The 27,415-nt window shown below is 39.6% G+C and overlaps 1 protein-coding gene across 1 annotated transcript in view; it reads right to left on the reverse strand.

The window, feature by feature from the left end:
* LOC134167457 (E3 SUMO-protein ligase ZNF451-like) overlaps positions 1 to 27,415 on the reverse strand; it is a 35,661-nt gene that overhangs the window by 7,335 nt on the left and 911 nt on the right. Inside the window, exons 3-13 of the mRNA XM_062626129.1 lie at positions 23,914 to 23,997; positions 22,619 to 22,744; positions 21,413 to 21,524; positions 20,632 to 20,782; positions 19,142 to 19,268; positions 17,337 to 17,490; positions 15,230 to 15,377; positions 13,020 to 14,662; positions 11,807 to 11,941; positions 6,777 to 6,907; positions 5,674 to 5,860 (exon numbers count right to left, since the gene is read on the reverse strand). Of these exons, the coding sequence (XP_062482113.1) occupies positions 5,674 to 5,860; positions 6,777 to 6,907; positions 11,807 to 11,941; positions 13,020 to 14,662; positions 15,230 to 15,377; positions 17,337 to 17,490; positions 19,142 to 19,268; positions 20,632 to 20,782; positions 21,413 to 21,524; positions 22,619 to 22,744; positions 23,914 to 23,997 (2,998 nt within the window). The remainder of the gene's footprint in view (positions 1 to 5,673; positions 5,861 to 6,776; positions 6,908 to 11,806; positions 11,942 to 13,019; positions 14,663 to 15,229; positions 15,378 to 17,336; positions 17,491 to 19,141; positions 19,269 to 20,631; positions 20,783 to 21,412; positions 21,525 to 22,618; positions 22,745 to 23,913; positions 23,998 to 27,415) is intronic.

Here is a 27,415-nt window from a genome sequence, read left to right on the forward strand (position 1 = left end):
CTGGGGTCAGAGAAAAAGCAATTGCCAAGTTGCTCCACCAAGAAATCTTAAGATATGGCCTCTTCTCTGGTACATTTTGTTAAATAAACAACAGCTAAGAAACTCTGACTGTATATATTCTCTCAAATCCTCCTGCTCACTATTGTCCTCCCATATTGCCAAATTCCTGCTGGAGGAACAAAAAAAAAAGAAAATAGGAAAGCAAATTCTGGATGGACATACAACTCAGATCAGAAAGATTAACCCTGTAGATGGGAGTAAATATAGTGATTTTTTGACTTTTCATGAGTCTCTCATAGAAACCCGCTCTGGCAAGAGCCTGGTAAACTTTCACAGCATGCAAGCGCCACCCGCTGTTCTGACATCAAAGCGCCACAGCTTGAATTTGGATTAGCTGCCCAAATGGCTCAGTGTAATTCCCCACTGTCGTGGTTTAAACCCAGTCAGGTAATTCGTTCGCTCACTTCCCCCCCCCCTTTCTTGCCCTCCCCCTGCTCTTTTCCCATGATAAGAACAGTTTAGTAACTAAGGTATAACACAAATCACTACTGCTACTGCTGAACCCAGGACACTACGTAACTTACAACATTCTGAAGCTGTGAGATCAAGAAGAACAACTCTGAGAGCCAATAAATCACCATTGTGACGAGTGACTATTAATCCAGTCACATCTCAACCCTTCGTGCCCCACATGCAGAGCAGGGGGAGGGCCACGAATTACCTGACTGGGTTTAAACCACGACAGTTCTTTTTTGGGCATCACTATCGATACCTCCTCCAACCCCGCAGACTCCCAGCCCTTCCGGCTCACTCCCAGTTATATCCTGGGCATGGCGTGCTGTGGTATGGAATACCTCTTTGGTCAGTTTGGGTCAGGTGTCCTGTCTCTGCTTCCTCCTGGCTTCCCCTCCTCCCTGGCAGAGCATGAGCCTCGCAGAGTCCTTGGCCAAACCAAAACATCACCTATCAGCTCTGTTCCCAAGCTGAAAGTCAAAACACTGCACTGCACCAGCTACCAAGAAGGGGAAAAATGACTGCTACTGCTGAACCCAGGACACCCACCTATATCTGAGACTGTTCTTGCAGCCTCCCAGGTCACCACCATCCCCTTAATTTCCATCAGGTTTACCAGTTCCTCTGCCTCACTAGACTGGATTTCCCTTCCCCAGCCTTAGTCCTCTTCCCTGCCATGCAAGTTCTCAAGACCTGACTACATGCTTCAGTGTGCAGTCTCACACCATCACTTCTCTCTCCTACAACTCTCCTTTTCAGTAACTCCGAATCTCATCTGCCTCCTTCCCATCCCAATGTACATTAATATCACACTTAACTTGCTGTCTCTCCACCACTGGATCTTTTCATTTTACAGCCGATTCCTGAAGTTTTAGATCTACTTTGCCTTAAGGATACCATTAAAGTTACCTCATTCAGGATCCTAGTAACTACTTAGCCAAAACCTCAAGATAAGTACCGCATCCTTACCTCCAGTAGCAATCACATTCAGTCTGTGTGATCATACTGCCTTTAAAATACTGTTTGTGGCTTCCAGAATCCTTTATTTTATTCCTTCTTCAACAGTCCCAGCAGGATCCTTCTTACATACTTCTCCCCAATACTTACTGCTCAAATCTCCTGTTTCTTCATTTAGGTAACATCATTTGTAAATGCAAGTACAGCTACTCCCTGCTGAGTGGTCACAAATACACAAGACCTCTCTTCCTCCAGGCAAACTAAAGCTTCGCAGTATGCATCTCTCCATACAGATGCTCATTCACCTGTTCATTCAAGCCAATACCATGAATATCATGATGGTCATTCAGACTTTCATTTAACCTTCATCTTAGACATCTCTCAAATCCACATCCAAATTAAACTAAACCTTGAAGATTTTTTTATGTGATCTGGGTGGGGGAGGTCTTTCGAGTTCATCCACTTGGCTACAATTCTTGTTCAGACTCATTATCTTGGTTCTTAATACACTGTTTTCTCCGTAGGGCATATACATATGTTCAAAGATGCACACAAGAGATGCCACTGACATACCAAAGCTTCCTGTTGTAGCTAAACACAAGGTTACAACTCAAAGGTGACTTTCCTATCTCTCCCTACTGCAATAGGCTGTGGTCACCATATGGTCAGATGTGGTATTAATATTGGACCTCAACACCCACAAAAACTTGACTACTGAGAAGGCTAGGAATTATTCTCAGTGTCTTCCGTCAATGAATCCTTGAACTTCTCTTAAATTCTTTTGTTGGCTGTATGTAGACCAAAAGCTTTTGGGGAAAGTGGGAGCTGGGAAGCTTAGCAGCATTCATTGAGACAAATTAAAATACTGCTCTTTCAAATATAAACTCTAATAGAAGCTGCATTCAGTAGTATTTAAACACTTCAGGCAATAGTAGCAGATTGAAGATGCAGGCTGACAATTCCACTTGAGCACAGTGGAAACAAACTTCATAGGACAGTGAGTGAAAGAGGTGTAGTTGGTTGTTTGCCAGACAACAGTACACCACTACATCACTGATTTTGTCAGTCTCATGAGACAACATGGCTCTAAAAGAAAGGAGAAGAAATACTAAAAAAAAAATTTGGTCCTCTTATTATTAAAAAAAGTCTGTTTTACTTAAGAGCTCAGCCATTAAAGGATGTCATTTGAACATGACTGTGAGAAATACAGTTAAGTTAGAACCACCAACTTACAAAAAAATCACTCTTGTGAATCAAGAAGTTGTTGCATTCCTGTCTGTGTCAGGATCAGTCTGATGCCCCATAACCTACCATCAGCTTTGCCCTCAACATCATCCAGCACTCATTTAAAGTATAAGCTGTAGCAGTACTGTCATGACTAGATATCAAGGGCAAAGACAAAAGGGAATAATGGGAGTTTCCTGCACGCTACAAACTCTTCTTTGCAAAGGAATTACAAAAGGACACACTGAAAACTCTTCTACCCTTCTCAAGCCACTTGATTAACATGCATGTATCTCCCATCATATGTTGTGCTTTCAACATAAAAAACCTTGTCTTTATGAACTCAGGTTTAGCAGCAGAAGAGAGCAAATAAGAATAAATATCTTGCCTACTCTTTTCATACCTCAAAGGAAATTCATGCATCCACTACAGCCAATAGTTTCCTAAGGTAACATACAGTTGATAACCTATTGCAGCATATGCAGGAACTGTATCTATTTATTCTAAAATGAATGCATGTACCACTCTTCCCACAGCAGTTCTGCTGACACAGTAAAATGGCTCACAAGGTGTAAGTGCCAGATAGTGCCACAATTCAAACACAACCCAGCTGCTCACAAGCTAATGACAGCTTGGTGAAGGCGATTCAGGGAAATAGCTTTTTCATTTTGCAGCTCATGCAAAAATCAACAACTGCCTTACATTTTTCAACACAGTTCTCTGCTGTAACTGTTTCTCACTTACTTCTTCTCCCAGAATAATAGCCATAGGCTTGAGAAAGTCACAAAGCAAGCAAGTGTTATTTATATTTCCTTATATTCAGCTGCATTTCTGTAACAGGACAACAGGCTAAATCAGCCTGTGATACACTGCACTTTCCATCTCAGACCACCAATACTGGCCTTGCCACACTAAGACTTGCAAATGCTTGCTGGTGCTGCTGAACCACACAATGAAGTGTGTCTTACGTGGTAGCTTTATCTCTTGAAAACTTCACAGGCTTTTGGTAACATCATCCCACTATACAGCAACCATAGGCCTGTTAGCAAAACTGAATTTTTTAACATCCTGGTTTAATACAGGAAGAGGACAAAGGCAGCTCTCACTGTTGGGTCTCCCCCTATTGACCCTGACTGGAGAAGGGGAACAAGGATGGCTCAAGAGAGTTCCGTTCCTTACAATTTGACAGGGAATGCCAACAGCCAAGGGACTCATGCACAATTCTATCACTTTCCAACTCAAAGTATTATTTTTAATAACAACCCCATGCATAACTTAAGTGGGATGCACAACAGTAACTTAAATTCTGGGGCCTCCCAGTAGTGCCCATCACCCTAACAGTAAATTAAATATTAACATAGTAAAGGACGTCAAAAGATGGGTTAAATTAGGAATCTTCTGAAAGCAAAACCAATATAAAAATAATTGCTGGAGTGTAAATTGTACACAGAAAACAGACCAAAGTCATTACCTCTGAGCCAGTGTACCCTGGCAAATAAAGCTATACTGGCAAACTAGCCAGGTAGGGAGCTGGAGTACCCTTGCATAGCAAAAGGGTCATCCCCCTCTCCTCACCATCTGGTATTGTCAAATCACACAACAAACTGTACAAGAAAGGAAGCCCCTATAGCTAAACTGACTTGCAGCTAAATTGACTTAAACTGACTGCTTGCAAGTTCCACCTCACTTCCAACTCTTCCTTCTGAAAATATGCAAAGGTCCTGAAGCAAAACCAGCCTCCCACATTAATATACAATTATAGCTATAATTACATTCAAAGAAATCTATCAATCTAGGAATTTAAATATGCTCTACAAAGAAAACATTCATAGTGGGAAATGCAATGATTCCATGTGTAGCTTTATGGATAACTGCAGAGAAAAGTCATCTTCCCCCTTGAGCAAAATGAATTGCACTAGTGGAAGTTACAGTTCTGTAATTCACTATGCCAACAAATTTTACTGGTATGGCTCCTTCTGGCTGGGAATCACATCTCCATACTGCAGCTGAAAAATCTAGACCAGCAAATGATTGGGGTGACCAGAAAACACTATCAGCACCTTTTCTGTATCAGAAGCAGATAAATCAATTCCAGCCCCCCCCAGATCTTTTTTTTTTTTTTTTTTTTACCTCAGGAAACCATTTAACTGTTCTTTTTCACTTTAATTGATTGATGCCAACTCACCATTCAGCACTAACACTCCACTCCAGTCTTCCTGGTAGGACAGCAGCACCATATGATAGCTCTCATACACCTGCATCAAGACTAGCAGTGTATTTTTGTGAAAGCAGCTTAGGGTCAATTCAACCTTCTGTAACATGCACTCAATTTAAAGCCCTCAAAACCACAAGAAACCAGGAAAAGCATTGTGTCTACAGAGAAATGCCAGGTTGTTTTCTAGGAAACCTCTACTTCAAAGTGTTTTAAAATACTGAGAATTATTAAAACTCATCTCAGCTCTAGTATCCTTTGCATGAAAATGAGCTAGCTCAAACCTCTTTGATTATCCTATGTAAAACCAGTGTGATCATTGTAGCATGCCATAAATTAGAATGTGGCATTCCAGAAAATGTAAAAGTTTTCATTGATGTTTTACCTCCAAATGGATTCACATTTGTTTCAGACCCAGAACAAACCAAGCAAAGCAAATTTGAGTACAAATTGACAAATACGCACATAAGAGTGCACTAAACAGCTTCCATCTAACTAGAAAGGAGTCTTCAGGCTGAAACAACCGTTTGTGTCCTGCTATAAATAAAGAATAAAGCAAGAACAATCATTATGTTGAACAAAAATGCTTAATTAAGTCTGATTTCAAAGCTTGCCCCAAGAAAATTGTTTTTCTGATATATATTTCATTGAAATACCAGTACAATACAAGAATCAAAGCAACAGCTTGTGTTACAGCACGAAGCGTTCAAATCTTTTATTGGAAAGAACTATCAACTGGAAAGATTGTGTTTAATGTTAGTTTCTACCTTTTGTGGTATCAGAAATGCTGTTTAGCAAGGCATACATCTTGTCTCCTTCAATATGGTGGGGATTTAGGATGCGAGCTGGCCGCTGAGTCATTTTAAATTGAGTTTCCAGTTCCAGGAAGCTTTTGTCTCCAGAAAGAATAGTGAAAGGAATTTGCTTGGGCAGGTGCTCATCCAGACGACCAGCCTATATGGAAACAAATGACAAACGTTGAACTGAGATCATGTTTTTATCTTGTGGGGTTTGGTGAGCTTTTTGTAAGACACATCTTCATAGGAAAGCTTTCTACAGCAACTTGCCTCCACTTTTATGGTCCAATGCACATTATACCACTGTGAAGGGCATTATTTCAATAGCTTGACATTGCATTTATTCTATACATATGACAATAGATACAGGAAATGGCTAGCAGAACAGTACAGATGGAATATGGAACAAATTCCTAGAGAGCAGCATTTCAGAATCAGCTTCACATAAATCACCTGTGCAGTGCATTTTAAGAGCTATGCAAAAAGTGTAATGTAATATACAAACACTGCTGCAAAACATATAGTTACATTCTCAAGTAATTTTATCTAACTGATATTCACTATATTAAGAACTCCAAGGCATCCCAGATTCCTGTCCTTCAACCTGCACCACTCCCAACCCAGTCAAAGCCTTAGGTCTACTTAACAGAGGCAGTGCTCTTTGTTAGCCCAGCAGGGTCTTTGAAACTGGCACCCATTCAACTCCATCTGAAAAATGGCTCTAGATTTGGGCTACTTGAAGAGAGAGGCAAGGAGGTACATTTCTCTGAAACTGTAAGATCTGCGGTGGGGGATTTATTCTTCATTCCCTACCCAGCCTCCTTCCCCTCCACAACAAACTGAGGTCCTGCTTGGGCTAAGTTTTATTCCTAGGGAAAGAAAAAAAACGTAACATCATATCTCAACAGGCTGTCTTCATTCAATTCAGTAACAGGTTTATTATTCTGTGTAGCAGACATAGGAGTCCTGTGCAGTCATCTAGTAATTAGTACTTAACATCAATAACACATATCACTTGCCCTTCTTCTCTGGGTATAGAAGTACAACAATAAAGCAAGCATGCACTAACTTACATGGACACAGATAGCAAAGTCTGCTGCTTCCCTTCTGGTACCACAACGTGGATGAAGGAAGAAACACCCAATCCTCTTAAGGTAATTGTAAACTTTGCAATGCACTGGAGGTTTCCAGTTGCTGTAGCCTCCTAAACGGTGAAGAAAAATAAATAAAAATCAAACCAACGGACCAACACCCCAAACCACAAAGCAAAACCCAATCCAACCAACATCCCCTCCCCCCCAAAAAACAAACAGAAATGACCCATCAACCAAGAATGTAAGTGAAAAGCAAAGATAAATCTTGCTTTGAAATCAGTATTTTCATCAACGTGAAAGACAAACACATAACCAAAATCCCCGAAGAACCCTTATTCTTGGGTTAGAAAGCAAAGAGGGAAAAAGTAGCTAGCATCTCATTCAATTTTGTATGAATTTTATTTCTAATCCCAAAAAAACTTATCTTCTAGACATTATGTGCTTTTAGACACAGGATGCACTTTTCTCCCCAGTTACAAGCACAGTTACGGTTAATATGCAGAAGCAAAGGAGCTCTGGTAACACAGTACAAGTAACAAATGTTTCTCTAAGGGAATCCTGTACTACTGTAATGCCCAAGATTCTTTTCAACAGACTGAACTGCTTGACACATCACATGTCAGAACTGTTTAAGAATCCAAGAACTGAAGCAACAGCTGAAACAAATGCTAGAGTCCTGACAAACACTTGGTGAAGTCAGAGATAAGCAAAATGAAGCTACAACTGGGGAAAAAAAATAAGCATGGCAATTTTCTCAATGGCATCTGAAAACATGTAATTACTGGCTGAGAAAACAGTTGGATAACAGAGATGAGCCAAGTAAAAGGCCTGCTACAGATAAAAATACCAGGCTGTAACAGGTTGCAAGAGAAAGAAAAGGAGCAGCAAGTCTCTCAAGAAAAGAGGAGAAAACAGGAGACAAACAAATGGAAGGACAATTTGAAGAGAGTGAATAAGAATTTCATAACATTCCCAATTGCTAAGAAATAATGGGTCTGCAGTGGGGAGGAAAAAATGTTGCTGTAACTGCCAGACGATAGAATGGCTGAATGTGAGAAAGGATTTTGAATGGAAGGTGAAAGCAATCATTGATCACACTTCATGTGAGCACCTGTGGAACTAAGGCTCATGGGGCTGCAGAGCACTGTGCTTTCCCAACCTGCCCACTGCCAGTCTGACAAAGATGTAGAAGCAATCTTCATTAGATTTCTCTTGTTCCCCCACCTTTTCAGCTTAATGGCTATAAGAGGATAACAAAAATCATCTCAAAGCTCAAAGACTTAGTACAGACTACACAGTAATAAATTATATGTATCCCTCCATGAGAAAAATGCTTTTTACAAGTCATTCTCATCTGTTGTGACAGCTATTTGGGAGACTTGTAATCGCCAGACCTAGCTTTTGGCAGCATAAAAGTACAACATAGATATTTGACTAGGACAGCTGAAAACAGTGACAGAACTGTCAGACTATACCACAAATGGGTTAGGGACATGATATCTGAGAACAGAAACAATAGAGAGCCTGGGGAATACAATGGAGGAACTCAAAGCAAAGCTAAGCCTGTGTTAGCAATAGGAATAACAGAAATAATGCAAATGCATCATACAAAAATACAATCAGAAATGTTGTTTGACGAAATGCTGGGTGGGAGGAGCAGAAGAAGACAGGGATGTCACTGTATTGTCACAGCCTAATAACAAGAATAGCATACATCAAGTAACACTGTAAACCATTACTATGAGAGGGCACCTACAACAATAAGTCCAGATGTGTCTGGGAGCCTTAGTTTACCCAGGCTCTGTAACAATACACTTGATACTAATAAACTGCTCAAGTATTCTCCGATATGAATATGGCCCATTTTAATCACCATTTAACTCTTCATTGTGGGTTTCTCAGTTCAAGTGCTCCAGGGGTGATTCCCACAAAGCAGCCTACATGCAGCAACCCTGCTGAAGAAATTTCAACTCCTGCAAGAAATGGAGTGGCACTGACATGGGCTGTGCTGTGCCAGCAGGTGCCTGTGTTTGGAGTTTGCAGAGTCTAGTTGGAGGCCTGTAACTAGTGGAGTGCCTCAAGGGTCAGTACTGGGACCAGTATTATTTAATGTATTCATCAATGATTTAGATGAGGGAATTGAGTGTACTATCAGCAAGTTTGCTGATGACACTAAGCTGGGAGGAGTGGCTGACACGCCAGAAGGCTGTGCTGCCATCCAGCGAGACCTGGACAGGCTGGAGAGTTGGGCAGGGAATAACTGGATGAAATATAACAAGGGAAAGTGTAGAGTCCTGCATCTGGGCAGGAACAACCCCAGGTTCCAGTATAGGTTGGGGAACGACCTGGTAGAGAGCAGTGTAGGGGAGAGGGACCTGGGGGTCCTAGTGGACGACAGGATGACCATGAGCCAACACTGTGCCCTTGTGGTCAAGGAGGCCAATGGCATCCTGGGGTGTATTAGAAGGGGGGTGGTTAGTAGGTCGAGAGAGGTCCTCCTTCCCCTCTCCTCTGCCCTGGTGAGACCGCATCTGGAATACTGTGTCCAGTTCTGGGCCCCTCAGTTCAAGAAGGACAGGGACCTGCTGGAGAGAGTCCAGCACAGGGCAACTAAGATGATTAAGGGAGTGGAGCATCTCCCTTATGAGGAAAGACTGAGGGAGCTGGGTCTCTATAGTTTAGAGAAGAGGAGACTGAGGGGTGACCTTATTAGTGTCTATAAATATATAAAGGGGGAGTGTCACGAGGATGGAGCCAGGCTCTACTCAGTGGCAAACAATGATAGGACAAGGGGTAATGGGTACAAACTGGAACACAAGAGGTTCCACTTAAACTTGAGAAGAAACTTCTCAGTGAGGGTGACGGAACACTGGAACAGGCTGCCCAGGGAGGTTGTGGAGTCTCCTTCCCTGGAGACATTCAAAACCCACCTGGACACATTCCTGTGTAACATTATCTAGGTGTTCCTGCCCCGGCAGGGGGACTGGACTAGATGATCTTTCAAGGTCCCTTCCAATCTCTAGCATACTGTGTGATATCCCTGAGCATTGTCTTAACTAGGGTAAGCCTGTCGTATTAATAGAGGTTCCTACAACAGACTAGTAACACTAAGATCATACTATGGATTATTTCTCTTTCTCAGATAGGTTAGAGAAGAGACATTTCTGACAACAACACAGTTCAGACATTCCTGGGTTCAACCAATTTTTTTCTAAATCAAAACAGAGCATTTTAGCCTTGGAAAATAGTAACAGCACAGAAGACCATGTCATAACAAACAAACTTAGATCAGTTAATGACAAACCAGTTTTGAGTAACTTAGATAGAATAACAAAGTATGACTGAAAGCAAGTGTCTAAATTCAAGTGGGGAAAATTTGACATAACTGTGTAAATTTACCCTTTACTAAATAATTCTCTATAAAACCCAGACAGAGTAGCTTTGGACTTCAGGTGTCAAATAGGCCTGACATTTCTTCAAGACAGATTCCTAATAGTCACTTATCCATAGAAAAAGGAAAAAAATATTTTTCCCAGGCCAAGTGGATTCAGTAACTGTAGAAACAAAAACCAAAGCAACTAAAAACTGACCTAAATCTTGAATCACAAGAGGCTTAGAAGTAAAGGAGTGCAGAGGTGAAGTGAAATTTGACCAGAAGTCAAGCTGGGCAAAGCCTTACAAGAGAGAAGAACAAAACAAAAGGTTTTTCAGCCATATAGAAAAGAGAATATAAATAAATGGAGCAGCCAGGCAGCAAGGATGAAGTAGGAATCCAGAATTACTTGGTATAATCCAACCTCTCAAGATCAGTCTTTTCAGTGGCTTTGTGTGCATGCACAAGAATACTGTTACTGTGCAGACAGGCCAAAAGCTAGGTAATGACAATACAGGTAATGTCTGAGCAGAACACAACACTCAGGAGCATAACCCACTTTAACACAAAAGACCAGAGGACTGGTCCCCAGAACTTCTAACAACCAGATAGTAGACTACAGGTCCAGGAGCACAGCTCATTGAAGAACTTCGCATTTACAGACATACTTGCTCTGCCCTCATCAGCTATCTGGAATGCCTGTTTCTAAGTGGGAGGGAGTGTTTGTGGGGTGATTCAGGCATCAACAGGACTTTCTGTCCAGCCTCTGCAGAATGAAAACTCTCAGTTTTCAGGATGGTCTTGGTTATCTTTGAAAGCAAGAGATAATCGAGAACATTAAGTAAAGAAGTGGTGCAGTGCAATAGTGTTTACTAAGCATAAAACACACCTGACAACTCCTGCAAGTCTGTTAAGATGAAGCTTATGTCTCAGGCAATATATATATTCAAACCATCCCTTACCTAGACTTTACTGAAGTATTTAATGTACCACAGGTGAAATAATTATGAAGGCAGACACAGAGAAAACCAGTAGAAAAAACATGAGGTGGACAAGAATAGTCAGGTAAGGAAAAGTACCAAATTAGAGGGATGCTATTGACAGACTTGGCAAAATTTTTTCTTCCAAACCCATAACAATGTGAATTCCACCCATCACCCAGTACCATTACTGGTATCTTCCAGATGTGAGATATACCTGTAGGATGACCAGGGACATCCTTAAGGAGCAAGCCAGAGACAAAACAGAATTAAAAAATGTAAAATCATGCCTTTTGGAACTAAAAATAAAAATAACATTGTGACAATGACTTGGAAGTCTGAAAGAAAACAGCCTCTGAGTATTATGGCTGTCCCAATAATGATGAAAAGCTAGTATGATGTCACCTTCAACAGGGAAGACAGAAAGATTCCTAACCCATTCAGCAATTGTGGAACAATATGCTAAAAGAAATAGTAAGAACAGAGGAGGTTAAGACTGAGTTAGAAAACTTAAGAATATTTCTATTACATGGTGCCTGTGACACAGTAACTAAAGGGGCCCTAGTGGCTGCTAGCTCCTGTTCTTCACTCAAAGAATTTCTCCTCTGTGTAGACTTGTTAATCTCATCTTCCTGTTTCCTTCAACCACTTCTTACCTTGAAAGCCCCAGATAAATGTCCCTTGGTTCAGGTTAGCTGGCAGCTGCGTGAATAAGCTTCCCCAGTTGTCTAGATCCACTAACACAATGTGAGTCATGGTACTCAGGTAGTCAAGATCAGGAAGTTCATCATCTTCAGTGGGATAAAAAGGATGACTTTGTGGTCAACCAACATACATCAACTTAAGATATGCTTTTGCAAATTCATGTATTCAACTGTTCTATAAGCTAAAAGTTACAAAACATGATCCTATTTGGTAATTGCATGGTTTTAAAATCAACTGAAGTAGCACTTAATAAAACACAAATCAGACAAAGTAGAATCTAGCTATTTGGTGGTGTAGAGCTGGATAGTTTTCTGGCAGGCACAGAAAGCTGCTGTCCTCCACTGAGACATTTTGATAGTCCCTTTAATATTCAACTGTGCACCTCTGACTATGGTTAAGTCTCTGACATTAAGTTGCTTGCATGTATAAATGCATGTAAAATGTTTTGAGACATACTTTTTGTTGCATATCTACATTAATGTGAACCTTTTAATCAAAAGCATTATAACATCATAAGTAATTAAAGCCATTTCCAATTTCTGAACACAAGGTACACCTTCAGCGTTCTTGATGTCATTCTTAGAAGTGACATGAACTTCAAAAAAAAAAGTGCATGCTTAAGGCAAAAAATACCCTAATACGTGCTAAGAATATAAATTCTTAGCTGAAATTATTTTTTGGCAAGCTAATGAAACTCACACAATGATCTTATAATAGGACTGCCCACGCAGGAAGCACTACCAGGCTCAAAGATTTGTACATACAGAGGTGGCAAGTTCCTCTTTAATGTGGTTGTATTACAGACCACTTCTACATTTCTAGGAGTTAGATCTCTATTTGGGGTCCTGGGTTGTCCTCTTCCTTTAAACACCAAATTATGTTCCCACCTAATTTAAAAATTAAATGTTTCGGTCCCAGGGTGCTCATATCTGCCTACTTTTTGTCTTTTTTTAAAGCCTTCATACATATAGGACATAACAATGAATTGTTGAGTCCAAGTTCTGGAAACTCAAATACTGAGAATTCAAAAATGAGAAATAATAAATATTAAATTCTGAACTGATTTATAGGCTGGATGTAGGCAAATGGTATGCGATATGCTTATACTGACATTGAAATGGAGCATGCTTAAGACGATATTAAGAAAAACCCAAATGTACAAACCTTCCTCAGGCTCTTCAAAGCATGTAGAGCTCTCACTTTCTTCATTCTGGATTTGCCCCTGCTGAGGAGACAACTGTGGTCTTTCCCAAGTCTTGGGTGGAGATGTCTGAAATTTTAGTTGGTGAGGTTTTCTGTCCACACAAGACCCACTTGCTGTGAACTGGAACAGTGCATTATCAAATTCTGTCGCAAGACTTGATAGATCAGGTTTCTGCAAGAAGCAGTGTTTCACATGATAGTGCTGATGTGCGCCCTGAAGATCATCAAAGTTTTTGTTGCATGCAGCACATCTAACAACAAACATCTCTTCTCTACGTTTCTTTAATGTGTGAGTGTTGAGATGTCTGTTCAAATCAGCAAAATTCTGTGCAGTTGCAGAACAAGTGCAACATCGAAACCACAAGTTGCCTTTCTGCAGCATGGCTTTCTGACAATTCTCATAATCATTCTTCCTGTTTCTTTTGGAGATGTAAGTTGCTCGGCAACCACAGGTTAAAAGGTCTCCTTTTTCTACTGGGAGGAAGTCCTCCTCTTTTTTTATTGATATTTCTGCCTGCTCAGGCACAAATGTATAGTCCATGCTATGAATCTCCCTATAATGGATTAGAAATTCTTCTTCTGTGTCAAAGAAGATATTACCACAAAGGCCACAGAAGAATTTAGTCTGTATCTCCTGGTTATGATGCTCTTGGAAGTGTCGCAGTAGCGTTACTTCTTTACGGAAGTAACTTCTACATAAGCCACAGCAGTATCTGTGAAATGAATGGCTTTCTAAGGACATGCAATGTTGTTTAACACTTTCTTCAGATTCAAACATCTCCTCACAAATGCAGCATTGCCATTTTCCCAGAATAGGGCTTTTTTCAGGGGAGAGTTCTATAGGACTAGGAATGTCTTTCCTTTCATCTGCAGAAATGCATGCTGTGTCAGAAGCAGATGGCATAGGTTCATCTTCTGGAGCTTCTTGCTCATAATAGTAACTATGTCCACCATGAAATTCAGTCACATGTCCCATAATATCCTCTTCTCTGACATCTACAGAGCATGCTCTACACCAGAGAAGAAAATTAGTCAAGTGCGCTCCCCCATGGAATCGACTCATATGCAGGCGGATGATGCTTGAATTTTCAGCAAGCTTTCCACACACAGCACACTTGTGACAGATCCTATTTGCTGATAAAATGTGATTTTCTACTGACTCTTCTGTAAAAAACTTTCGAAGGCACTCACAAAACCAGGCTTTTACTTTGTGGGCACTACCTTGACTTTGCTTTGCTACATGATCTTCATTTTCATGTTTTAAATTGCTCTTCCGTTTTGAAGGAGTAAAGCCCATCTCGCTAGTAGATTCATCAGAAGTCAAGTGTCTTTTAAGCAGTGGTCGTGACCTATCCACAGCATGCCACAAATTAGACTGATTTTTATTTTTTCCATTGATATGACAGAACATCAAGATGGACTCTGCCATTGTAGTAACAGCTTTAATGTTATGCCGAGTGGTTTGCTTATGCTGGATGATCTGATCCTGATTGGCAAAGAGTTTATCGCAGTTCTCACAGTAACCTTCTGTTTTAAAGATCTCTGCAACCTGGGAGATGTTCCTCTTTGACAGTGCCACAGGCCCAGAATTATAACAGCGTGTTCTAGAATGGGTTAAAAAACAAAGTTAAAGAGGTTATGATATAACCTACAATGAAACATTTTAAAACTTTCAGATGTACTCTAACATATTACTTAGTAGGTGCAGCAATTATTGCATGGAATAATGCCCTCTTTATACTTTAACTCGCCTACTAGCCTGCCAAGAAAAACATGCAATACCTATCTAATCTTTTGAATTCTCTTTGAAGAGAATTAGGTGCTGATTTCCAAAACTAGCACTTAGATTGATGCTTATGTTGTTGACTCAATATATTTTAGAAATCTAACACTGCCAATTTACAAACTGCCAACTTAGTGGAACAGAGACCAAGTTCTGTTGCTCTCTTACAGAAAGAAACAAAAAGGATACAGACACCAATCAGCATTCTGCAGTGAATTGTGTGGGATGAAGCAGGCAAAAGACATGGAAAGGGGACAGTTCTTTGATGGCTTACTCAGGAAATCAAATTCATATGGTCCTAGATGCCCTGAAATCCACTAGCACCACTAAAAATATGTCTACCTATCTATGGATATTCACATTATGAAGACAGCCGTCTCTCACAAACCTGAAATGAGCTGTTAGTTCCATATGTGAGCGTAGTGTCTGGTGGCAGGATATACACTTCACTTGGAAGGGGACCTCTTTGCACAGAGATATCAGAAGGTTCTTTGCATAGGATGGGAAAGGTAGAGGAAGGCCAGCCTTCATTTCACCTATAATATGGAATGGCAGGAAGTGCACCCACATGTTAAAGAGTTCTTTCATGGCATTTCATCTCTCAGATGACATAGTTAAACAGGTCAACTGAATGACAGTAATTGTGCAATGGAAGCATAAAGTAAAAATTGCAATACTTCTTTAAATTCTTCTGTAAATTTCATATCTGAATTTGCATCTTGCTTTTTCCATACTTAATGACTGACATTACTTACCTATTCCTCCTTCTAGAAGGTCAGGTCAGATCTCTCTCTCAAGAAGGTTCTTATCGACCATCTTCCCCTCTATCACCATCTGTCTACTCCTACTACACATGCTTTTGTTTAAAGCCATAGTGTGTTTAAAAAGAAAAAATATGCAATTCATTTAACAAGTTCCCACATACTCTGCTAATCTTTCTTTCCCATCCTCAGTATTAATTCTCCTCAAATTTTTAGGTGCAGGACTTTTTGATGTTCCCAGTACATACTCCCTGTCTACCTCCAGGTATCAGCAGTATAAGAAATTTTCTATTGGAAGAGACCCAGTTTTAAAGGCGCCTACAGTCAGCACACTCAGAGTTAATAATCTATTTGAGAATAAAAGTACTGTGCAGCTGATTGTCACTTCCATGAAGATGCCAGTACTGACTTGACCTGCAGGAAGGTTCCTTCAAAGCCTTTATTTACTGTACCCTTCATGCAGACACTCAGTGGGAGGGAAGAAGCAGAATATATAGTTATGAAGATGAGAAATAACTATACTAATACTTTTGACCATGTAGGCTTATCCTGAAAGCTACACTACATACAATGTGGTAGCTTCTTGAATAAAAAGTCAACACCATCTGTATCTCATTTGTTTAAAGTAAATTCTTTAATGCCTATTGCTTATGTCACAGCTAAAGAAGTCAGTATAGTTATGATGGTCATTAAGGCTGTTTCCAAGACCACAATCAGACAGGTATCTTCTGTGGAATCTAGCAAGTATGGTTCTCAGCCTGGAGAAGAGAAGGCTGTGTGGAAACCTCATAGCAGCCTTCCAGTATCTGAAGGGGGCCTAAAAGGATGACAGAGAGGGAGTCTTCATCAGGGACTGTAGTGACAGGACAAGAGTTAATGGGTTTAAACTTGAACAGGGGAAATTTAGATTAGATATAAGGACGAAGTTCTTTACTGTGAGGGCAGTGAGGCACTGGAACAGGTAGCCCAAGGAAGTTTTGAATGCTCCATCCCTGGCAGTGTTCAGAGCCTTGGGTGACATAGTTTAGTGTGAGGTGGCCCTGTCCATGGCAGGGGGGTTGGAACTAGATGATCTTAAGGTCCTTTCCAACCCTAACTATTCTATGATTCTACAGTTCAGGATTTAACCAGCTCACAATATAACATGTATTTTAGCTTTCAGCAGCAATGGGGCCAGTGCAAAGCATCAGACAAGCAGCAATGTTCCATCTAAGCAGGAAAAATTTGCAATTATATGGAGAAGAAACTTTCACAGGTCTTTTCCATCACGAATGCCAAAGACAAGTACAAGAAAAATAGCCTCCAGACTTCAGAGAGTACAGTAAGGGGAAGGAACATCACAACCAGCCTGACTGAAATTGAAAAAGAAATTTATGTTTCAGTCTGAATTCCTATCAACATGCTAAATGTAAACTTATTTAGGACAGCAGTTGTACAGAGTCACTGGAGGATGAGAAGCATATATGAGAGACCTGACAGCATGGAGGTAAAGGAAGGTCTGCTTCTCATTACAGCAATTGTGATGGAAGAATCATTTCTACACAAAAATACAGATTTCAAAGCATCTTCTCTTACAAAACTGTATCACATTTAAGACCTTAAAAGAAAAATAAGAATCCATTAAAAACAAACTTTAAAACCTTAAGCTTTTTTACACAGCACAATTAAGTCATTTCATAGCATAAAGATCAATTATCAGAAGGAATGAAAGCAGCATCCTTAGTAGCAACATACCACTCAATTTAGAATCCTGGCGGAAGTGGTTCTCTCCTGACATATGCTGCAAGCATTCCTCTTTTCTTGTGAAAAGGAGGAAGCAGTCTGGGCAAGCAAAACACTGAATAAGCTGCGGAGGGAGATCTTTTATGTGTCCGTCATTTTCACCTAGCTGGAAAAGAAAATTATCTAATTAGGAAAAACTAAGTCACAAAACTACTCCCAGTTTTCCTCATGTCCTTCCTTTCCTCTATCCCTTCTGTAGTAATGTTGTCACTTCTAGTTTTTCACTTACCACATCTATGTTTACCTACAGCCTACTCCTATGCACTTCAGCTAGTGAAACACAAGGGACTGGCCAAACTGCCACTATCAAACTCAGCTGCTCATCATTGGCAACTTTTCCATTCCTTTCTTGTACCACTGGGAGCAAGCACCTTTCCCAGGAACTATGGGCTACATCAACTCTTAGCTAGTCCCTTTACCCAGTCTCTCAAAAAAAGCTCCTTCTATCACCAAAGCAGCTGGTTTTCCTCATGTCAGTTTTTCCCTACACTTACTAACTGCCAGCTTCTCAAAATGCTGCTCCTCTGAGCAGCCTGACAGGTCTGTGACTTTCAGCAAAGTTAACTCCTCCCACCCCTTTTGCCTTCTACATCAACTTCAGATCCCTGCCTTCAGGGAAAAAAAAAAAAAAATCTTTTAATTTTGCTTCCAACGTTTTTGCTTACTCCTTCCTTATGTGACTGAAAGAATCGTCATGACGTACTTATGCTTTTTTCTACAGTTTCATTTAGGATTATCTCCCCATCCTTCTATACCAAAATAATCCCATCTTCCTGCCTGCTGCAAGAGCCACTCTCTAAGTGCAGCTAATGCCCTTGGACATGCCACAGACACACAACTTGGAAGCAATGGGAAAAGATCAAGTACAAACTATGATGTAAGATTTCAAGCTTGTCAGGTATGACTATGCATTAAGAGTTACTACTACTAGCTAAAAGGAGTCTGATACTCAGTGTATTTAAAACTTACCCTAAATTTAACACAGCTTCTGCAGACTCGACAGATACCCAACAACATTTGTTATTAAAACACTACACTTTGAAAATGCTATCCATTATCCAGTTCAACACAATTGCTTAAGTGAAACAATGCACCCAGAAGATAATACCTGAGCATCTGTCATTGAACTGAGGTTTTACTGGGGTAACTTATGAACAGAAGGGAAAGAAAGCATTATTAAAAAAACAAAAGAGTGAAGGTAGGAAGGAACAACAATAAAATCCCCAAAGACCATTAGCTTATATTAAAATCAAAACTCAAATGCTAGACTATCCTTTTCTCTTCTGTAAGCTAACTAGTGAGTAGCAGCAAATACATAGAAACAGAAGAAACAGTTACATCTGAATCAGTCAAGTTTTGTTTTCCTCATTCTGTCGCCTCTCTTTTCCCAAATCTCCTTCTGCTGCTTCTCTTTTTATGTGACTTATTTCACCCTAACTTCTTGCCTTTATCTTTCAGTTCTGGAGATGCAAAAAAAAGGAATACCTTATGACAGCACCAGTAGAGGGACAAGAGGTTCAAGACAGAACTACAGTCCTCTCAAAAGTACACTAGTCTAATGGTCTAGACCTAATGGGAGTACTGTCAAGATACAGTGTTTGAAACAGCAGAATAAGAAAAATTATCTTGAAGACTAAAAGAAAGGAGGGAAGAAAGAAGGTTAAAAGGATTAAAAATCAAAATCTGTTCATAGATACACATCTTGAAACCCCCCTAGTACTTTCAGTCAGGTGAGTTACTTATCCTCATGATCTTGCCTTATATAAAAGATGATCACTGTACTGCTGAGAGGTTGAAAATATTTGGCAGCATATCACACAGGCAACAGCATTATTTGGGGGCCCACGTAATGTGACTGTTGGGTCACAAGGAGAATGATCAAACCTGGAGAGAAAGAAATAATTAACAAAGTAGTCTCCTCTAAATAGTCAAAACTGTTCTTTTTAATGAAGGAGGGGGGATAAGGAGGGGGATAAAATCTGTCTTTTGAAGATGTTAGACAAAACCCTATCAAATGGACCTAAACTATAAAATTCCTCATTTCCTCTGTCATTAACCATATCAGATGAAGTACCCTGTACAGAGCTGATTCTCCCTGCAGCTTCCCTGTTATAATGACCACTTCGCAGACAAATCATACCATTTTTAAGAGCAAAAGGACTAACAAAACCTCAATTTCCTGCAGAGGAATTTTAAAAAATTATTGATTTTTACCTCCCTGCACAAATTGTGGCTGGGATGGAGTCAATTTTTCTTTGTAGCAGCTTATACAGTGGGTGTGTTTTGGAATTATGAACAGTGTTGATAGCACAGGGATGTTTTAGCTATTGCTGAGCAGTGCTTGCACAGCGTAAAGGCTGCCTTTGTTTTTCAGACTGCCCCACCAGCACAAAGGCTGGGGGTAGGCAAGAGGCTGGGAGGGAAAACAGCTGGGACAGCCAACAACAACTGACCAAAGGGGTCTCCCATACCATGAACATTGTGCTCAGCCATAAAAGCTGCGTGAAGGAGAAAAGGGGGGATGTTCGGAATGATGGTGTTTGCCTTCCCAAGTAACTACTATGTGTGATAAAGCCCCGTCCGCCAATGAGAATTCGTTATTTTGCTTTGCTTGTGCGCACAGCTTTTGCTTTACCTAAACTGGTTTTATCTGAGCCCAGAGTCTTCTCACAGTTTTATCCTTCTGATTCTCTTCCCACCCCACTGGGGCGAGTGAGTGAACAGCCCTCTGGGGCGAAGCTGACTACTACGGTTAACCCACAACACTTCCCACAGCTTCTCTCCTTACCATTTTCCCCACATTCAGTAGTTAAAAGGCAGTATCTGCTGAAACTGACCCCAGACACAGTAAGTGCTGACTAGCAATAATCAGCTATGAACAGTTGTCTGGCCTATAGCTCTTGCTCCTCTTTCCCTTTAATAGGGGTATTTTTTAATCTTACCATCAAGTCATATACATTTTGCTCTTTCTCAAGTTTGGATGAAGATGTAACAGAACTGAAGAATAGAAATCTTGTTTCTCAAAAGTTAAAAAATGCTCAAGAGGAGAGAATCGATTATGAATGAAAAACATCAAATGAAAAAACAACCAACCAGGAAGTTCATCATATTATTTACATAAAACGTCTAACTTATTAACCTGCTCTCCAAGCAGAATTTTGTCACTATAGGTAGCTTAAAATGGACTTGATGTTGATATACTAAGTTGAAGCATATTCTTTCATTATTTCTTTCACTATGTCCTTACCTTTGAAGGTGACCTAAGAGAAGGTGTCCATTATCAAACTCTCTGTTGCAGTGCATCACAGGGCAAGCCATGGGACTGCTGTTGACTTTCATCTGACGGGCTCTTTTGCAAATACCCCTTTTTCCACAGTTAACACTTTCTGGTTTGAGACCTGTGTTATCAAACAAAGCACTTAACTAGAATCTGAATTATAGAGGCTTAAGAAAACAAAATAAAACACAAGCCCTAAAACAAAAAAAAACAAAACAAAACAAACAAACAAAAAAAAAAAAATCGAGCTATATAATTCTTAAAAGCAAGCTAACAATGTACTGTAACTCAACCCTGCTACAGTAAGTCTGTTCTTTCATTTGAAGAATCTGTCTCTTCAATCCCCACTAGGATTACTTTTCAAACACTTCTGACACCTTCCTCAAGGTCTTCCATGCAGTATTTTGTACTGATTGAACATCATGACGTTATACTTATGTAGATATTTTCCTGAGCATAGTTCAACAGTGATGTTTTTCCTTCTAGCAGCTTTGCTTATAAAAGTAGCTAACATCGCCTTAGCAGCTTTCAGACTTTGTATATTGAATTTTGTAAGCAGCAAAACATTGAAAGAATAACATTAGAATAACTAATGCCACACTGTAGCACAGTTAATACTGTAAAATTCGGTAATGCATGAGGCACCTGCAAGCTCAGTGTCGGTACTGCTTAATGCAATTATCACACATTCTATCCTGTGATGCCGGACTTAAAAAAATGTATCACAGAACCTTAAGTTTCCTATTCTTACCTGGCATTTTTAACCATTGGTCCACGCATAATCTTGCGGCTTCTGTGTCACTGTTTGCCCGAATAAATTCTAGTTCTTGCAACCCATGAGCATATTGGGAGTCAACCTTCTCCTGAAGTGGAAAACATGTAATCTGAATTTTGCAGGTCACTTTACCTGAGGAGGATTGAGGAGCCCCCCAGCAGGAAAATACATTAACAAAATTAACAAAAGGATTTTTTAGCCTTCATTCTTGGACTGCTTTAAAAACTACATAGCTATCTCTGACTCCATTTCATAGCTGAGAAAGTATGTGGAAGCATTAACAGATTGCCAGACAGTAAGCGGAGGAAACAGGAGAAGGCCTCTCTGGACTTGAAGGCTACTTTGGACTGTATCTAACAGCCTTTTACTCTGTTGCATTAAAGTTGCATAGACTATTAACAAGTTGCAACTATAGTACAATTCTGTGACCTTAAAAATCATTATGGGTGTTCAGAAAATTAGCCTGGAAAGTCAGCATGTTCTACCAGTATTCGATTTGTCCCTGTTGAATTTCATGAGGTTCTTGTAAGCTCATTCCTTCAAGTAGTCTGAGGCCTACTGACAGCAGCCTTACCCTTAAGACTATTGACTGTGTCTCCCAGTTCATAATAACATGAACCTTTTCAAATAGTTGCACAATTACTAGAATTCAACTTTAAAATTCTGCCTTATGCATAAAAAAATTTACCCCATTATCAAATAATACCTGATACAAAGATTTCATGTGGCAAATGGCTTCCCCAAAATCTCAGACAAAAGCACAATGGTGGTTTGTGATAACTGTTAGTTTTCAATTATTTAACCAGAGTAACTGATGCTGAGGTCCCTTCACTGTATGTACAAACAAGAGAGCAAGTTTTTGCCACTGGCTTACATGAAGTTACTCCCCCTCCCCCCCCCACCCCACCCCACCCCCCTTCGGAACTACAATAAGGCTAGCAAACTGATCAGGTAAAAGCCACTTGTCGTGGTTTAAACACAGAAGAGACAAAGTCCACACTGTGTTTCAAACGATGTTCCAGAAGTAAAAAAACAAAACAAAAAAAACCTCTATTTTACTCACCCATCATTTTATTTACTTAACTGTGAAAGTAAATGCACTCATGACTACAAGGCCTGTATTATGCAATTTTACTTAATTCTACATAATAAAAAAAGCCCACAGTAAGATAGATCCAATACCTTAAAGGCTTTGTTTCTCTCTTCTTTTTGCTGTTTCTCAACTTCTACATGACGTGCCAGACGATCCAAGGTTGAAGCAACTCGTTCTTTCTGATAGTCAATGTGATCTTTACGCTTAGTATTTCTCTGCAATGGAAAACTTAAACTTTTATTTGGTTACTGTTAAGTAACAGGTACTAATACATTGAAAAGCAATGCCCAAGCATCAGGGTGCAATTCAGTACATAATTCCAATCCTAAATTCCAGTATCTACCTTGCTAGTTTTCTCTTCCTATTTACCAGCATCTATAAATTCCATTAACAAACAAACAATCCCCACCCCCTACATATTCAAGGCAATTCGACATCAACATTAGCCTCCCTAAAGCACATAGATGATTATGCCGGGTGTCACAGAAGTTTCAAATTAAAAATAAGTAAATTCTTCTAAGTAGGTGAACAAAAATCACTAAAGCTTTGAAAGGCAACATGCAGCCCACCTGAAAAACTGAGAACTGATATAATTCTTGCTCTTAGACAACACTGCCTGCTATCATCAGAAAGGCAGATTAGCTTTTTCTAGCATCAAGGCTATACACTGTAGTTTGCTCCTGCTGCACAATCAACACTAGCAATCATCCCTGAGGAATGAGCCTGTGCATGTACAGAAGTCCCACCTTTCCTTAAGAACTAGGCTTGTTTCATACATCCTATACTGCAACACTGGAAAACATAAGCCAAGAGATGTCCACTGCTGCCAAAAACAGCTCTAGCAGAGTGATTCTCAGTCACCGTCTCCCTCAAAGGCCCTGCAGAGTAGGCACAATAAGCTTGGGGGATACCTGAACTGACCTGCTTCTGACTCTTACATTCTTTAGAGGAATTATGAAGAGTGAGGGTGAGGTTGCCATCAGAATAAGATCCTCCAATCTATGAACTGCTCCTTACAAATTATTTTAGAAGAAAAATGCCTGGGAATAGCCCATATGACATTTGCAGGCTAGAAACCAAACACACCAATTTATGAGGTCATTTGAATTTTTCTTCAACACACTTGCTAAAACCACTGAAAGTCAACTCAAGTCCAAGTCCTTTTCAAGAAGGCAAAAAACACCTCAGGAAAAAAATGAAGTGTTGGCATTCTTACCTTCCAATCAAGAGGAGGTAAAAATCAAAAGACTTCAATACTGCTTTATTTATTACTTGTTAAAAATACCTCTAACAAGTATTTTTATGAAAAGTAACTGATGGGAAAAAATACAGACTAATTATTTTACCAGCTGAGAAGTCCCAAAATATATTACAACATACTCACATGAACATAATAACTGCTATTAGGTTCTTCATCCTCGCTACTGACAAGATCAATGCTTTCAAGTACAGGCCTTAAGGGTCCTTCCTGAAAAAATGAAATGAACATGAAAGAGGATGAGTAATTCAACATACACCAAATGTACACCAATACCCAATCTTTGGGTAACAAGGCCTAGCTAACAGACACCTGGCCCACAGGCATGTCATGTAAGGCTTTTTTGTTTGTTCAGGTTTTAGCTTGACATGCATTCAGACCAAATACCCAAGCTGCTTAAAAAGCACAATTAAATTTCCGCATAACTATACACACACTAGCACACAGAAAAAATGAAACTAGCTTTCAATATGTGTGACCACAAACTTAATGTATCTTTGACAAAATAATTACATAAGAATAATTGTGTATACATGTGTAAACACACTAATTATAATGGAAAAAGCTCACATTAAAGTGCACTAAAAAACCCTGGCACAAGTTGTACTATTTGTGCTTTAAATCTCTGTTCCTGCAGGTTTCCAGCTTTAAGACTGCTGAGTAACTGACCAATGTTGTGAACCAACATGTATTTAGAAAGTTTTGATTTCTGCAACCTCTCAGGTAATAAAATTCAAGTCCTTGGCAGACTTGGGTTGGGAGCAAAAATAAAAGTCCTGTTTCAGAGATGCTCTGTAACAACTCTACAATTTTACCCAGTTCCAGCTGTAATGTAACTGAAAGCTAGAGAAGCAAATATTTGAGTCTGCACACCTAATATCTAACACCCCAGGGGGAAAGGAAACAAAATATTTACATAGTAACATGTTTCAGCAAATCACTTGATTTTGGTATATCCCAGGGTCAAGTGCTCTTCAGATATTTTTATTGAAAAACTACAACTACAAGGAAAACTAAAAACTTGACCTGCTCCTTAAGACCTCTGTAGGAGCTCAAAGAGCTGCAACTGTTTTTCATGAATCAATTTTTCTAACATCATCAGTTCTCAAAATAGGCCAGAAGTCCTCTTTAGGTTTGAAATAAAATGAAGTATTCATTTGCAAGAAATTAAGTGGCTGCTCCAACTCTTTCAGGACAGAAAAAGTATGCATCTTTTGCTATGAAATGCAGCCAAAACACTGTAAAAGGTCAAGGCTGCAAGGTAGATGAAGTATATTTGTCTTCCCTGGATCTCAAATTGAAATCATTATTGAACAAGCCAGAGCCTATGGAATCATGTTTTTCTTTGAATTTCTACTTCTGAAATAAAAATCACCAACAGTGAAGAAAACTTTGCATAAATTGCATCAGAAAATGCAAGTAATTTTTAAATACATAGCTCTTCAATTTTCCAGTTGAGTTTTATTATATACTATATATAGTATACAATATATATTATATATTGGAAGATATATAATCTTCCTATGCATTTAACACGTTTACAGAAATTAAACACAAATACCCTCCTTAACATTGTTTGCCATTCATTGTAACACAGCAGAGGAGCCAGAAGTTATTTAAACACTTTATAGAACTATGCATTATCTTGAGCTCCCACATGTAGTAACAAAGGTAAGGGCAGCAAAGGCCTAGAAAAGGCACCAACTTTATCACGGAAAACTCTTTCAAAAAAGCAGCATAATGAAGAGCTTTGTCTTTAAAGAAATGTCAGGAAAAAAAATATGAGTGGATCAATACCATTAAAAAAAACAAACCAAACAATTCAGGAGTCCAATGCTTTCAGAGCAGACTGTGGCAACTTGCATAATCTGTCTACTTAAGTGCTACAGACCCCATTAAACCTGTGAATCCCTTCACTCTTGCCTTACCCTTACCAAGGAAACAGAATGGGGGACTGTCCTATTTTAAGAAATCAAGCTATTAGGAACACTGGCTTGCATTGTAGATATATTTTTCTGTTGGTATGCAAAACTTTAATGACTTTAAGTGGCCAGAATACTTTTCATTGCAGAATTAAAAGGTGGGAATTACAGAAGAACAGTTAAGTTTCCTGAATGAGGGCGAATCTGACTGCAAAGGCTGAAAAAACTCTAGCAGCAGCAGAGCTTTTGCTCCATCAAATCAGGACTTTCCTCAGTCCTACAGTAAGAATTCAAAACTCTAAGGCAAGTAATTGAATTGGAAAAAAAACCCAAACAACAAAACAAAAAAAAACAACACAAAAACCCAACCAAACAAACCCCAAAACATACCCCAAAACCCCTTCCCTCCAAAACAAGCAAACAAAAACCCCACACCAGTGACGAGGTAGCAGTCATACACAATGTTTATGATGAAGCCTACATACTTTACTATATGGAAATGATGATCTAAAGCTAACCAGGTAGTTTACAAATCCTTTTGCAAAGTCCAAGTTCACCCTCACTCAGAAGGGCAAATGGGAGATCCAAGGACACACTGCCCATATTAGGTGGTGGTCAGGGTCACACATCTTTTCCCTCATCTTCATCAGTGACAACAGTAAGCTCTTCATCCCAAGATATCAATCCTACACAAACTAGCCTAAGCACAGTCATCTTCTTATATAGAGCAGCATGGCTCAGAAGCAATCATCTCTGTGACCACAGATTCTCCGTATTATCCACAGGTGAAAACAAGAAAAAAAAGTTAACAGAAGCATTGATTTTAATAGGTCTCAGTTATTGCTCTCGGTGCTCCAGCAGCCCCTCTATCATTACACATTCAAAGCTATACTAGCTTCCTCCTTCTTTGCCCAGTATTTCAGGAAAATGAAGCTTATACAATCATACTGCACGTGAATGCCTGTGTGTGTATATAATGAACTTAGAACTCATTAGTCAATTTTGACCAAATCAATTAAAAGACCAAGAAGTCTCAGATCAACTGCTTGTAATTTTCACAAAAATATTGCACATCCCTTATACTCGAGCACCTAATACCCCTGCAGAAAAGGTCTGTACATTTATCAACTCTAATCAAACACCATACAAAATAATAATAATAAAAAAATCTAGTTATTGTTCAGCATTAAGGACAAGACAAATCCATAGGAAACCAGCAATTATTAGTCCTGGCATCAATTAACCACTTGATCGTATTCACATAATTTGTTCCTTAAGGAAAATCATCTTTCTGCCATCCAGCACCTCCATATGATGACATATTGAGGCTAAAACACAGGCAGCACCAAAACCGCTCTGCTTTGCTTGGACATTCAACAGATATGGGTCTTAAAGTTACATCACATAAGCCACATGTCAGCATCAGACTGTGTTGTACTGTAGCTATTATACAGTGCTTCACAATTGAAGGCTGTTTAAGGCCTCTAACACATAATTTCCTTCCTCTTCTTAACAAAGTATAGTGGTTTATACAGTTTTGCAGAACGAGCAGTGCTTTATTCCATTAATTTCTGTGGGGCTACTCATGAAGTAAAATGCTATGCAATCTAATTACCAAAAAAGCCAGCTATGGTGGCTTCTCATATGCGTCATTGATCACTGTAATCCCTCACTCACCTCCTGGGACACTCAAGTCTACATTCTCT

This window comes from Pezoporus occidentalis, unplaced genomic scaffold (genome assembly GCF_034315485.1).
Source record: "Pezoporus occidentalis ecotype Australia unplaced genomic scaffold, CSIRO_AGI_Poc_V1 ctg29, whole genome shotgun sequence".
NCBI lineage: Eukaryota > Metazoa > Chordata > Aves > Psittaciformes > Psittacidae > Pezoporus > Pezoporus occidentalis.